The sequence below is a fragment of the Hyaena hyaena genome, unplaced genomic scaffold, assembly GCF_003009895.1.
Source record: "Hyaena hyaena isolate Hyena2069 unplaced genomic scaffold, ASM300989v1 scaffold_255, whole genome shotgun sequence".
Lineage (NCBI taxonomy): Eukaryota > Metazoa > Chordata > Mammalia > Carnivora > Hyaenidae > Hyaena > Hyaena hyaena.
Window position 1 is genome coordinate 643448 of NW_024080888.1, and position 16248 is coordinate 659695.

The 16248-nt window shown below is 34.3% G+C and overlaps 1 protein-coding gene across 2 annotated transcripts in view; it reads right to left on the bottom strand.

Annotated features, from left to right (window-relative positions):
* The window catches only part of CCSER1 (coiled-coil serine rich protein 1), a 667442-nt gene that overhangs the window by 100397 nt on the left and 550797 nt on the right, over positions 1 to 16248 (bottom strand). For both annotated transcript variants that reach the window (XM_039245368.1, XM_039245369.1), the window contains exon 8: positions 6592 to 6675. In XM_039245368.1, the coding sequence (XP_039101299.1) occupies positions 6592 to 6675 (84 nt within the window). The remainder of the gene's footprint in view (positions 1 to 6591; positions 6676 to 16248) is intronic.

Genomic DNA, 16248 nt, shown 5'->3' on the forward strand with positions numbered 1-16248 from the left:
TTTAAGGAGAAATATGTATTTAAAGAAATCTACTGTAAAAAGTGAAATCTGATGCTTTTTACTTAGATCAGCTGCAAAATAAACAAAAATTTCCAAAAGAAATAAAATGGTAGAAATGATAAAAGTTTAGAATAATAAATTACTGACATTCACCTTTTTTAATGTGGTTACCCATACAAATTCATTACTGACAAAGTAACAGGCATTTAAATTACTTGTAAAACATAAGAGTAAATGCATAGCATGCTATACTGATACTAATTAGGGCAATTAACTTTTACTCTTTACATTCTTAGGTCCAACAAAAGTTATTTTTACTTTTAAGTTATCTTCAACTTCTTTAAAAATATTTTTAATCAATCCATTAATAAATATCAAATCCAATTTCTTCAATTTTTGAAATCATATAGGGTAAACTTTTCACCTATACTGTGAAACCATTTATAAAATTTCTGAAGCCATTTATAAGATTAATAATCATTTAGAAGAAAATATCTGTTCTCCCTCCACTTCGCAAAACACAAGGCTACACTTCACCATGAATGTGTATGATAAATCTCTCAGATTTATTTTAGAAACAAGAAGGTAATATTTACAATGTCCCTCAGTTTTATACTAGCAATAAAATTACACTGCAATCTTCAACGTGACCTTCACTTAATAGCTGGGAAAAAGAACCAAACTGTCTCATAAGTGAGAAAAATATTTTTCTGTTTTATATCATCAGTAGTCAAAGTTAAATCTAAAGTTAAAAATAATTTATTTGAAATAAATTTTATTATATTGATTCTGATTAGGTATTCTTACTTTTAGCCATTAGGTCTAAACTTATACCAATGCATTAAATACCATGAAGTAAATCCATGAATTCTCTAAATCTTTGTGCTGGTAGGAGAGGTCTATTTCTAATATTCAAAAAGTTAAACATATTCGACATAAGTACAACTCATATTTAAATATATATCCAAATATCATTTAATTATTTAAAAATGACTTATTGTTTCTGCATCTGAAAGGTGGATCTTTTCCACACCTTCGTGTAATATCCTTATTAACAAGATGTTAAATAATTCTCATGAAGTACATGTCACCATTGTTCATCTTATTTCCTACTCTGAACCAGTAATTCCTAGTAGTCTTTAGTAATAATCTTGTCCATGCTTTTTATTTTTATTCTCAGATGTGACTTTTTGTTAACTAGAATCTTAGAGAATTTTGATATGCAAAAACAGTAACATCATAACCAATGTGATTAAGTGCCTGTAGTGAAAGGGTAGAATTCCATAAGACCTCTGATACCCTTACTTCCCTTTCAGACTAAATGATTGTGTTCCCAAAATCATGTTGAAATCCTACCCCTGTGATGTGATGGTATTTGGGGGTGGAGATTTGGGGAGGTGATTAGGATTAGATTAGGTCATGAAGGTAGGGCCTTATGGATTGGTGCCCTTATGATGGAATAACACACCATGGGGATTAGGGCTTCAATTTATTAGCTTCAGGGAGGACACAGTTCAACCCATCGCAGCATCTTTCATCTTTCAAGTGAATAGATATTCAAAGATTTAGAGACCTCTATCATCAGTACCCCATTTGAAGGAAATGTTTGGGAAAATACTTTTTTTTTCTTTTAACATTTATTTATTTTTGAAAGACAGAGACAGAGCACAAGCAGGGGAGGGGCAGAAAGAGAGGGAGATACAGAATCTGAAGCAGTCTCCAGGCTCTGAGTTGTCAGTGCAGAGCCTGACGCGGGGCTTGACTCATGAACCATGAGATCATGACTTGAGCTGAAGTCGGATGCTTAACTGACTCATTCACCCAGGGACCCCAGAAAAAGATTCTAACCAAACCATAAATGAATCAGAAGAGACCATAAGATAGAAAGATAAAAAACAGAGAAAACAGTAATGAGTAATAAATCTTATACTATGGGGGTGCCTGGGTGGCTTAGTTGGTTACGCGTCCGACTTTCGCTTAGGTCATGATCTCACGGTTCGTGGGTTCGAGCCCCGCGTCGGGCTCTGTGCTGACTGCCAGCTCAGAGCCTAGAGCCTGTTTCAGTCTGTGACTCTCTCTCTCTCTGACCCTCCCTGCTCACGCTGTCTCTCTCTCTGTCTCCTAGAAATAAATAAAACATTTAAAAAAATAAAAATAAAAACAAAAGCCTTTAAAAAAATGTAAAAAAAATAAATAAAATAAATAAATCTTATACTATGGACAATTTAAATCTTAAAAGTGAATACTATAATTATGGATTTACAAATGCAGGTCACAAATAATAATTCTTAAAATAAATATGTTTCAGTGGAAAACCAAAAAAAAGAACTGAAGTCACTGAAAGTCCTCAAAACTTAGCATATTTCATGGATGTTTCTAGGGAAGGAATAAATAAAAACATTAAGATCTCATTTGATGGGAGAATAGTCTCAAATTTGAAAAAAGAATTTCAAATGTTTGGCTTATTCCAATTTTTGTGTGTGTTAAAATATTTTATAATATCAATACAAGCTATTTTGATAAATTATTATCAACATGAAAGTACTATTTACATAGCTTATGTCACATAGGAACAGCTAGCCAGTACCATTCATATTACCTCATAGCAATACAGAGGAGATCTTGTTCTATTATAAAGCACTTAGAAGTAAGTGTCCCATGTAGGAACTAATTCTTTCCTGATTACCCATACCACAATTTCTGCCCAAAGAGTTTGTCTTCTCCAATTAGAGGCCCCAACAGTTATACAATCACAGGGCACTCAGGTATTCTAATGTTTAATATCCCCTTGGACATCATAAAATATATGTAAATAATTAGCTGTTAAAAAAAACAGTAAATCTCACTGAGGTAAATGATACACACAATTCAGGGATAATAATTTAAGACATCTTGAAATTGTTCCCAAAAGTACAAACCCCTCGTTTTTGTTTTTCTTATTCCCTTTTAAATTTTTTTTAATGTTTTCTTTATTTCTGAGAGAGAGAGAGAGAGAGAGAGCAGGGGAGGGTCAGAGAGAGTGGGAGACACAGAGTCAGAAGCAGACTACAGGCTCTGAGCTAGCTGTCAGCACAGAGCCTGATGTGGGGCTCATACCCACTAATCGTGAGATCATGACCTGAGCTAAAGTTAACTGAATGAGCCACCCAGGTTCACCTGTTTTTCTTCTTCTTAAAGAGAATGAGGAAGGAATAAATTCAGAGTATGATTACAAAATACATTCATATTAGAAATGCAGTAAATAATGTAGACAATTTGCCCCCAAATCAAAATATAATCTGAAACCAAAAGTATTTGGTTTCTTAGCATATTTATGCTTTGTAAAATCTACTAACCCAGCCCAAAAAGTCAAGTTAAACCAAGATAATTCTGAAATCACAGAGTAAAAATGATGTTTAAAGTCTGCATTTAGTCCTTGAAAAAAGTCTGTAATTATGAAACATAACCATAAACAGTAACATTTTGTGCTATGAACTCAATTGTGTCTCTCCTAAATTTGTATGTTAAAGCCCTAATCCCAGTGTGATGGTATTTTGAGACAGAGGTCTTGGGAGATGCTTGGGTTTCAATGAGGTCATGAGAGTATAGCTCTCCTGATGGGTTGGTGCCCATATAAGACAAGTTAGAACTCTCTATCTTGCCCTCCCCCGCCCATCCATGCATATGCACTCGGCAAAGGCCATGTGAACATACAGTAGCCATCTGCAGCACGGAAGAGAGCTCTCACCAGAACCCAACCATGCTAGCACCTTGATCTTGGAGTTTTAGCCTTCAGGACTATGAGAAAATAAATTTTTTAAACCACCCAGTCTATGGTGTTTTGTATAGAAGATCTAGCTGCCTAAAATGCCATGCAAAGAACTTTTTATGTACTGCTCAAAGGAGAACCCCATCCATTCTACAGAACTTTCTTTTCTTCATTCACTGGGCATCAACAGATAGACACTCATCCTATAACATAAAATTTTATTGGGGATTATAATAACCCTAAAGCAATGGCTCTCAATTGGGGAAGATTTGCCTCCATAGACATTTGGCAATTCTTTCTGTCTCTCCCTCTCTCTGCCCTTCCCCTCATCTCTCTCCTTCTCTAGCTCCCTTAAAAGATATAAACTTTAAAAAATTAAGACAAATATTTGAGAGAGAGAGCAGGCACAGGAGTATGGGAGAGGGGCAGAGGGAAAGAGAGAGAGAGAGAAAGTGAGAGAGAGAGAGGGAGAGAGAGAGAAGAAAGAGAGACAGAATCACAAGCACGCTCCACACTCAGTGCAGAACCTTGACACAGGGCATGATCTCATGACCCAGGGATCATGACCAGAGCCAAAATCAAGAGACAAAAGCTCAATCAACCAAGCCATTCCTCTAAAATGTTTTCAAATTTTCAAATTTACGTAGGTAAAGTATAAAAGTAAAGTTTAACATCCACCTTGTCAAAATGTCACAAGCTATATGTTGTCAGGATCACATGTGTGCAAGGAATTAAGTTTTAATGAATCCAAGTAGATTGTATTGCTTTTAGGTAGTTGTATCCCTTCTCTATGATCCAAATCCAGTTTTAATGATGCCTTTTTATTTTTAGCAACATCTCCTCTTCTATAAATTCTTAAATCACTTATATACGTTCCTCTTCAGCTATAGTCCTCTTTAATAAAACAAACTTTGTTTTCAAAAGTTTACATTTTCTTACTTAAATATCCAAGATAATTATGCAAACTACATAGCACAAAGATGCAAACCCTTGTATGTCATTTTACTAAATCTGCCAAAAGAAGATTCTCATTTTAGGATGAAGGGGCATTAAATTACTTTAAATATAACTATGTAATATTAGCTTTAGAAGTAATTGTTTTTTTTCTCATTTCATTCAACAAGTGAAGGTCTGATGTCTTGTATATGTTGTGGTTTAAATCTAATCACAACTAATGTTGAAGGAAAAAATGAATACTTCTTTCGGAGCTAATCCTCCAAAAATAAGCATTCTCTGATTCACTGATAAAGTGAACGGTAGATTTTCTATTGTGCTAAAACTGATGATTCTTTGTATCCATTAATATCTATATGGTTTTCATCCAAATGAAATATTTTTTTGTCTACCATATAAACAAAGCTTGATCACATAACAAGTATATCTGGAGTTATATTAAATACAGAAATGTTTTCCTAATGTAATAAATTTATAATAAATCGATTACTTATTTACAAAAGGTTATTCACAGTAACGTAGACATGTTACTGTTCCTTTTTTCTGTAGTACTATTTTAAATACTGGTTTATAGGTTTTCTAAAGCAACAATAATCTGCCCATGAAGCCAATAACCAGCACCAATTCAATCATAACCCTGTCCAAATAAAGGTCAGGTTTCAGTTAAAATGTTTTCTGTTGTCAAGAACAAATAAAATATGCTCTAAATTTGTCTACTATCTCACTATTTTGTTGAGAACTCTCAGAAGCTTGAAGGTCTATAAAATCTGTTTTGCCACTTTATTGTATCAAATAATTAGGTAATATATCATTGTTAATGCAGTCAACTCTGACATCATCATAAAGAATATAATTGGCTAGGATTTGTTTTTTCATCTTGATAATGAGTCAGGCTCTTTTATTGTTTAATATTCATTTTTTCTACTGGTACTGTTAAGAACTTTTGATAAATTAAAATTCCTTTTACATTCCTCTGTTTTTCAGATCTTTTTTTTTTTTTTTTGAGAGAGAGAGAGAGACAGCATGAGCAGGGGAGGGTCAGAGAGAGAGGGAGACACAGAATCCGAAGCAGGCAGGCTCTGAGCTAGTTGTCAGCACAGAGCCCGATGCGGGGCTCGAACCCATGAACCGTGAGATCATGACCTGAGCTGAAGCCGGACGCTCAACCAACGGAGCCACCCAGGCGCCCCCAGATCATTTTTTATTAAATTCATAGTAAATTTTATTACAAAATATTGTTAATATACATATATAAGTTGAAAACACATACTTAGAAAAGTAATGTACACTGATATTCTGTTACCTACCAAATATATTTTCAGATTATGAAAGTTTAACTTAGTAAATTTTGTATAATGTTGCATTTAAAAAACTCTGAAATCATCAACAATAAACATATAATATTTTGTGTAATTTTATATAATATAGATGTTTTGTTAATAAGCAATCTCATTAGGTTAATACATTTTGGTACCTTTATGAAAATAAAAAGTACAATCTGTTTTTGTTTAAGATTTTTGAATACTTTGCTTCATATTACTTGATTGTATCTCTAGGTAGAGCAGTATGAAGTGAAATCACACACTTTACAAAATATTATATGGTCTCAGTCTTTATGATTTTTGATAGACAAAACTAAAATGTCTAATCTTGGTTTAGTGATCTGTGTCTGGAATTACACAAAGTTCAATATAGATTACAGACCATTCTATTTCTCAGATTTTCGAGTCCCCATTTCTGTAGGACTATAAAATTGATAATTTATCAGACTGAAGCACTAACAGTTTATACATAATATTATTGTTACCAAAAAAAGTTGTTGGAGGGTTTATAGCAAATAACTTTGCAAGGAAAATATATTTGTGGGTCAAATATTTTTTATCACTTACCAGCTCTTCCTGAAGTTGGCAAATGAGTTCATCCCGCTCTTTCAGCTGCAGCTTCAGCATTGAGCATTCATCTTTCATTATATCCTATAAAAACATCAAAGAGACAGCATAATAGGCTTAGCCATTTCACTTTGCTCTTGATAAGGAAAGTCAGCTTCACACAGTGGGAGATAATTGCATATGACTAATGAAACTGAAATTTTCTCTCCAGTCTGGTATTTTTCATAATATATTCTAAGTTGCAAAATAAGCTAATGTATCTGAAGATATTATTCTATATAATATACACAGATATTTTTTTTAAATCAGCCTTTTTAATATCCATTTGTCCATTTTGTTGCCTAGAACAGAAACCAGTGAGTCATCCTAAATTCTTTCCTCCCATTCTTGTGCATACATAATGAAAGAAAAATGACTATGCTCTAAAAGAGATACTTTTACCTACCATTTGTTCCACTGCTATAATTAAATATTAATTCCCAAACCAGTTCCCAAGTTACATTCTTTATCTTTGATGATGTCTCTATAATATTTGTCCCTTTCACTAGAGCTCTTTCTTTGGGCATTTTCTTCTCACTCTAAATGTATGTTCAGCCACAGCCTCAATGTACACAGTACATCCACATCTGTGGCCTATATTACTCTATGCTGGTAACTCTCAAATACAAATACTTAATATAGACCCATGTGTCTTCCAAGCTACAACTCATAAATACAACTACTTACTGAGCATATCCTCAGCATTTGTCCCATAGACATTCCAGGGCAACATTCATCTCATATTTTCCTCTACCTGAAAACCTGACAACTACTTCTCACATCTTCCTATTGCCTATAATAAGCAGGAAGCCATCCGATACTCTTAGTTTTTACTTATTCTGGCCAAATCTGATACCAAATTCTTTAATTTCTATTTCCTTGATATTTCTTAGACACACTCTTCTCTATCCTCATTGACTTACTGAAGGTGCCCATTGCGTCTTTCTGACTTAATGCAGTGAATTTCTAAACTGATTTTTCTCTCTATCACCTTCCCTATCTGCTAGAGATATTTCCCAAAATGGGAATAATTACATCCCTGCTTATTTAATAGCTAATAGCCTCTTTCAGGAAAATAAGTAAATCAAACACTCTTTAGCATAGCATATAGTGCCTTTTGTTATCTACTATTTGTTTTTTCTAGAGCTTCAAAGTTTTTCATTTCCAACTTTCTTACAATCCTTGATCATTCCTAAAATGCTGAAATACAAAATGTTGTATGCATCCTGCTTTACCCATAGTCTGGACTATAGAGTCTTCTACCCATTCTGCCTCTCTTTTCCCCACAATTTCATGTGCTTTTAGAGACATTTCAAACATCACTCCTTATTCCACTAGAATAAGCCTTGTTGGCTGAGTAAGACACCTCTTGAGAATAAGGGCATGTTCTATGGAATCTAAAACATATGTCATTTCATGCAATATTAATGCTTCAAATATTGTTTCTTGTTCCTGAGCCTCATTGGAATTTTTTTCCTCCTCCATGTCAGCAGATAGGCTATTTCATTAGCACCAAACACTGTAACTGATGTGCAATAGCTCAAATACACATTTCCTTTCCATAAAATTACCAAATAAGAAATGTTTACATTAGGGGAATTCCCATTACTTCAGTGTCTGTTAACTTTATCTGAACTGACAAGGAGGAAGACAGCTAATGGCTTAGAAAAAAAAAACAGAAACTTGTTCATTTTGGTTTTCATGATGTTAATAATTTGCGCTTCCTCTAAACTAAGCAATACCAAATATATGACTGACTAATATTTCCTTTTATATGCTTGCAACCAGCTTGCCTGGGAGATGCTCATTATCTCTACCTTTCCTTTTGTATGATGCCTATTTCTACCTTAAATTACAGGTTTTCATGGATAGAGTTTACACTAATTTTTTAAATATGTATTTTCATTGATTTTAAATATTAAGGGAAACATGGATTAGCTTGCCTCACAATGCAAAGATAAAAACATAGCAAACTTAAGAGGCAGATCAGAGAATAATCATGCTTCTTAGAATCAGAGGTGTAGAATCAAATTCTTGGTTCTTCAATTAAGTAGTCCTGTGACTGTCTAATAGCGTTTCTGTGGAGGTTGAAAATAACATATGATAAACTACCTGATAGCAAAGATTGCATTGTATTAGTACTTATATTCCCAAAGTCTTGCATAATATCTCACTTAAGAAAAAATAACTCTTCTCATAAAATAAAATGTTATCACAGTTGAGTTCTCCAGGAGATAAATACTGAGGTGTGGTTAAGGTTTATTTAAAATAAAGGGTCTATGAGAGAGTAAAGCCATGTAAAAAGAAAAGAATCAGACTTGGCTGGGGAGATGGACAGGGACTCATACCTGACAACTCCTCTGCCATGTAAATGAAGAGCTCCAGAGCCAAGCGTGCGTGTTGGAGGACTCCCGTGTTGAGAGAAAGTAGGCAGGCTCATGCACCACTCCCTGTTTCCCTGACCGGGGGCTCCTGAAGAACTAGATCTCCCTACAACTATTTGGCCAACTAATTTTTGACAAAGCAGGAAAGAGTATCGAATGGAAAAAAAGTCTCTGCAACAAATGGTGTTGGGAAAACTGGACAGCATCATGCAGAAGAATGAAACTGGACCAATTTCTTACACCATACACAAAAATAAATTCAAAACGGATGAAAGACCTAAATATGAGACAGGGAACCATCAAAATCCTAGAGGACAATACAGGCAGCAACCTCTTTGACTTCAGCCAGAGCAGCTTCTTACTAGACATGTTGCCAAAGGCAAGGAAAACAAAAGCAGAAATGAACCATTGGGACTTCATCAAGATAAAACCTTCTGCACAGCAAAGGAAACAATCAACAGAACTAAAAGGCACCCTATGGAATAGGAAAATATATTTGCAAACAACATATCTGATAAAGGATTAGTATCCAAAATTTATAAGGAAATTAACCAAACTCAACACCCATAAAACAAATAATCCAATGAAGAAATGGGCAAAAGATGAATAAACATTTGTCCAAAGAAGATATCTGGATGGCTAACAGACACATGAAAAGATGCTCAGTATCACTCATAATCAAGGTGATACAAATCAAGACCATGATGAGATACTACCTCATACCTGTGAGGATGGTTAAAAGAAAGAACACAGAAACAACAGAGGCTGGTGAGGATATAGAGAAAGGGGAGCTCTCTTACACTCTTGTTTGGAATGCAAACTGGTACAGCTGCTCTGGTAAACAGTATAGAGTTTCCTTAGAAAGTTAGCATAGAACCATCCTATGACCCAGCAATTGCACTACTAGGTATTAACCTAAAAGATACAAAAATACAGATTTGAAGGGGCACATGCACACTGATATTTATAGCAGCATTTTCAACAATAGCCAAATTATGGAAACAGCCCAAATGTCCATCAACTTATGAATGATTAAAGAAGAAGTGGTACATATATACACTGGAAGATTACTCAGCCATCAAAAAGAATGAAATATTTCCATTTGCAATGATGTAAATAGAGGTAGAATATATTATGCTAAGCAAAATAAGTCAGTCAGGGAAAGATAAATACCATATGATTTCACTCATATGTAGAATTTAAGAAACAAAGTGGATGAATATAGGGACAAAAAAAAAAAAAAAGAGAGAGAAGCAAACCATAAGAGATTCTCAATGATGGAGAACAAACTGAGGGTTGATGGAGGGGAGGTGGGTAGGGATGGGCTAAATGGGTGATGGGTTAAGGAGAGCACTTGTGTTGATCAATGGGTGCTATATGTGTAAGGGATTCATCAGTAAATTCTACTCCTGAAACCACTATTACACTATATGTTAACTAACTAGAATTTTAATAAAAATTGGAAAATAAAAAAAAGAGAAGAACTTGATCTCAGCTGCTGTTACTTATTCATTGTCTCAGATAATCCAGAAATGAGATTGACTTCAGCTAGAGAGCTGAGGCAGGCCCTAAAGGCATGAACTAACAGCCAGAGGCAGTCAGCTAATCACAGGATTTACTTCAGTAAGTGGTCCTTTGCTGAAAGAGGATCTAGGCATCTGCCTGAATAATCTACAATCGTTGTGTGTGTGTGTGTGTGTTTTGTAGATTAATTATCAACAATATTTTTATACAGTAATTATTTTACTGATTAATTAAATTGGAAGATTCACCATTATTGTGACTAAGAATTATAGAAAAAAATGGATTTCCAAAAATATGCTCACTTTACACAATTCTCTGATTTTTTTTCCCTGGGAAATCTTTTCAAGAAGTTCATAATATCACACCTTTAAATCAGATAGGTGATAATATATCATTTGCATTTAGTTATGGAATAACACATTAAATATTTATGTTATCAGAAGCCAACTTTTATAAAAACCTTCACTATAAATGACTATGCAAATGAATCTTAGTTATCTATACTTTCATTTTTAGTTGTTATAGATACATGTGTAAGAAGTATTTGCTTAACCTCCAAAATAAAAGCACTTGAACACATTTACTCTTAGAGGAAGACTAATAGCAATATTTCCTCAATATTCTCACTGTATTTGCAAATTTGTAGAATATACTTGGCAGGATGATCTACTGAGCTGGAAATCATACTGACTGTAGAATTAGCTGTATTTTAATATTCTTGATTTTTCAAATGAGGTTATTTCATTAACCTGTAGGCTAATATAACTAGTTTAAGCTTGTGCTTATTTAAATGTTATTGCTCATTCATAAACTATATACTTTAATAATTATGACATCTTCTGTTTCTCATTCAAGAATAATTAATTTTTAGGACTACAATTGAATTCTATTTCTAAATTCAATAGTTATTTATAAATGTGGAATTCATAGTGTGGTAGGTTAAAGATGGCTACAAACCTTTTTCTGCTATTCCTACTGAAAGATGGAAGCCGATGCTCTGTCCTTGGATCTGGTTTGGTTTTGTTGTTCAACCAATGAATACCATGGAATTGACTCTACATGACTGCCAAGACTAGATAAGACTAGCTTCTAGGACTGGTCAGTTAGAATGCTCTTTTCTCACATTATTCCCTTGCAGAAGTAAACTAACTCAGACATGCTGAAAAGTAAAAACACATGCACTCTATCAGTTGCAGAAAGACACCCAGCTTCAATCGCCAGTCATTAGAATGAGCCCTCTTGCACAACTAGCCAAGTGATGCCTTCAAGTGACCAAAGCCAACTGCAATGCCTCACCATAATTCCCTAATTTGAATTACTCCCAAATACCTGACTTGCAAAATTGTAAACAAAATGAGATTATTATTTTAAGCCATTAATTTTGAGGATGATTTGTTATAGACACCACAAGCACATGTGGACAAACTCTGAATTATTATAATTATAAGGATTCACTATAGTTGTATAAAAATGTATGCAGCTAATTTTGAAATAAAATATTTTGTGATTTGGGGTGCCTGGCTAGCTCAGTTGGTTAAGCGTCCAACTTTGGCTCAGGTCATAATCCCATGGTTCGTGGGTCAAGCCCTGTGTCGGGTTCTGTGCTGATAGCTAGCTCAGAGCCTGAGCCTGCTTCAGATTCTTTGTCTCCCTCTCTCTCTGACCCTCCCCTGCTCACGTTGTCTTTCTCTCTCAGAAATAAATAAAACATTAGAAAATATTTTGTGATTTATGATTTTTGTGATTTAAAGTTACAGTTTAAATAGCATAATTTTTCATATAGCTCATTTTATGCATGAAATGAACACTTATGTCATCACTGCATAAGTTACTAGAGAAAAAGACATACAGATATAAAAACAGCTTATCTTATTCTTGTACTTTTATTTGATAAATTTGGAAAGTTAGAGTCAGATATACAGATGTTTGGGTAATTTATCCCAATTTCAGTTAGCTGACTCCAGTCCCATATAGTCTATAATTTATTTTTGCCTGGAATAAGAATCAACACATTGTTTCAGATTATTGTATAAACAGAAATCAGGTACCAAAAAATAAAAGGCAAGAAGAATCTGTAAATCACTTTGTAATGATCTTATGCTGAAATTAGAAATACAGGTTTAAAAATCACATAATTTCTAAATCACAAACCTCCACATAATTCCTTAGGTAAAATCATTAATGTAATTCTTGGCTAGTAGTTATAAAAACACCTCAAATTCATATTGAGTCATCATGAGTCTTTCTTTTTATAGACTTCTGGTCCTTTATCTGAAGGGCTTTATGATTTACGAGTTATTTTCTCATTCTTGTAAATAAAAAGGTCAAAAGATTTTAAAAAGACAAAGGAAATAGACAACTCTATCAGAGTAAACAAGGACAATGTTATGAGTAAGTGGAAAAAAGAAAAAAAGAAATAGGAATACGGTAGAAGTAAACAGCAGGAGAGGTTAGAAACACAAAAATGTATAATAACCAAAAATGTATTTTACAGCTCTATCTAAACAAGTGACCTCAAATGATTCTTATGTTTTTTTAAAGGATTTGAGATCTTTTTTTAAAACTAATTAATTTATTTTGAGAGAGAGAGAGAGCCTATTCACAAAGGAAGGAGTGGCAGAGAGAAAAGGAGAGAAAGAATCAGAGCTGTCAGCACAGAGCCCAATATAGGTCCCGAACTCACAAGCTGTGAGACCATTACCTGAGCTGAAATCCAGAGTCAGACACTTAACTGACTGAGCCACCCAAAAGCCCCTGATTCTTGTGTTAACTGAGCTCTAAAGCAGCATACTATCTGCAATATCTGAATAGCTAGTGAAATAAAGCATTTTACATATATAAGCATCTAAACAGAACCATAAGAGGAACTGTTTTTGAATACTGAAAACAAAGTCAGGCTACCAACTTGCCTAAATTATTTCCTAAATATTGTTTTCATAGAAATATAAAGATAGAAATGGCATAATAGGTTATAAAGCGAGTATCTTAGAAATGTATTTTTTAGCATATACAAATCAGGAAACAGCATTATCCCTTGACACAGTGGTATACTGACTGATTTTCAAGCAGTCAAAGAAAAAAGCTGCTTGTATATTGGCATAATCTTTTCATTTGCAAGTGTTACTCTTAGTAAATCTTAAGCCTTCTTACTGATCTTTATCACTCAAAAGGTAATGATAACAATATCTGATATTTGTATAGGGGCTTTATAATTTGCAAAACACTTTTATTTACAGAACTTCTTTTTGCTATCAGAATATTTATTGATGAGTTATTGGGCAAAAATCATACATTTCTAGGATAAGTTAGGGAAGTTAGGGCTTCAGGCATAAAAATGAGGCAGAAACAACAATTGTAGAAAAGGTCAAACAAAAGGAAACCACTAATAATAATACTAAGATCCTTAAGTTGTGTTCACTAACCTCTTAACAAAATTCATTGTATTCCTACATTTTCTTGAATCCTTAAAAAATCAGACTCACTGAAAAATCTGTTAAGATGTTAAAACAATTCCATGAGACTATGGCTTGTCATTTCCAAGTTCTTACAGTCCTCTTAGATTCACTTTCTTGCATTAATATGAAAAAAACTTGGGTTTGGAGAACTCTTCTAATGTACTTTATCTTATTTTTTTCTACATTAAGTGAACAAAACATGTTAATCTAAGTCATGCTGATCTAGGAAACAAAGGCAAAAAAAAAAAAACAGAAAGAAAGAAAAAATTAAATTTCCTTAGAGCTTACAGCGCACTGACAAGTCCTTGACACAGGCAGAGTGACCCTCCTCTCTCAACTCAGTTGCCTCTAAGATTACACTTTGATAAGGGCAAAAGGTAATCATAGCTTAACATTATCTCAACCTTCCAGGATTCTGTAAGTCTACTTTAATGTATAAAAATTTCTTTGGAAGACTCCTTTATCTCTAACAGTCAAGTATATGGTAGCAATCATCCTCCAAGCATATGGCTCCACTAATATACATCTGAAGGGTCTCATGACTAAGGTTTTATGAAAAATAATAAATGACCTTTTACTAACAATAGGTAGCCTCCTCAAGGTCCTGGGAAGCTTGTTTCCAAAATTCCTTAGAGACTTAAGCTATCCCTAACTCCCCTCCAACATAAAAGTGTACAATCAGCCACCAGGCACAACCCTAGTGCAGCTCTTTCACCCAAGAGTCCCTACCCTGTGCTTTAATAAAACCATGTTTATGCATATAAGATGTCTCAAGAATTCCTTCTTGACCATTTGCTCTGAACCCCCACATTTCCACATCAATAATCCTTATAAAAATATTTACTCAAAGTTTTCACCATTTGTTATTTGTTTCATCCAGGATTTTTTTGTTTAAAAGTAAAATTAAAAACAAACATTTGCTTTGTGTTTGCTAAAGCCTTCTTAAAAAGGTTGTATTTTGTGGGCAGATTTCCTGGCAGCATAGAATGAGTCAGTAGGCATGACCAATTAGTTTCCTGATCTCCTAAACCCCTGTAATTCATAGAAATCAATTATGAACTACACTTAAGACATAAATGTCTTGGGGCACCTGAGTGGCTCAGTGGGTTAAGCGTCTGACTTTGGATCAGGTCATGATCTCACAGTTCATGAGTTCGAGCCCCATGTTGGGTTCTGTGCTGACAGCTCAGAGGCTGGAGCCTGTTTCAGATTCTGTATCTCCCTCTCTCTCTGATCCTCCCCTGCTCATGCTGTCTCTCTCTTTCTCTCTTAGAAATAAATAAAACATTAAAAAAATTTTAAAAAAAAGACATAAATGTCTTATAAACTCATCAGCAATGAGGTTCTCAACAAAGAAAGTCAGTAAGTGATAAAGTAATATTAGTTTATACTGCCCCACTGAACTTGCTTGATACAAAATTCTTGGGGAAAATATATCTTGAGGAGATCTTAAGAATTTTTGATACCAGCGTTTTTTTCCCACACAGAAGAAAATCATAACTGTCACATTCTACCTGTATTTTTAAAAATAAGGTAAGGGATAGTGACTCTTCCCACAATGTAGACTTTACAAGAAAGAAAACTGAAATGGGTTAGAAATATCCTGTTAAACATTCCTGTTATGAAGTCACATTTGCTTCTTTTTCAGGTTTTAAATAAGAAGTAGGGAACCTCTTATCCCTGAACATCCTGAATGAAGTAAGAGAATTGTGTTTGATCACAACTATAAGCTTATTTTCTGAAAGGAAAGTAATCAAAGACATCATACACATCCCATTCCCCACCTAGAAGTGTGTAACAAAGTTGTTTTATTTTTGTTTTGTTTAAAATGCTTTCCTGACCCAGTTTTGAGGCTTTGTCACAACAGTTAAATCCCCTTCTTGAACAACTAATTAAGTCCACATTCTAAATACTTCCCTTATTGGGCCCTCACACTTTAGGTTCATTACATACCAAATCTACCAAAAGAGGTGTTGGGCAACGAGAGACAGCCTCTGGGGCCTCTTTGCCGAGAGCTCTTGAAATTATTGAAGTTAACCAATCCTCAGGGAGATATTTAGCTGACCTCATGCTGTCTGCCATACATAAATTGCCCCTTATAGCTTAAGTTCGCTGGTACTCTGTAGCGTGAGGGCAACTTCCTGCATGGTCCTGGTTGGCAGCCTTCTCTCCTTGGGAGGTGCAGGTAATGGAGATCTGCATTTCATGAGTGTCAGTGCATTGTGTCTCTCCATCGAAAGACTCTTTAAATCCCA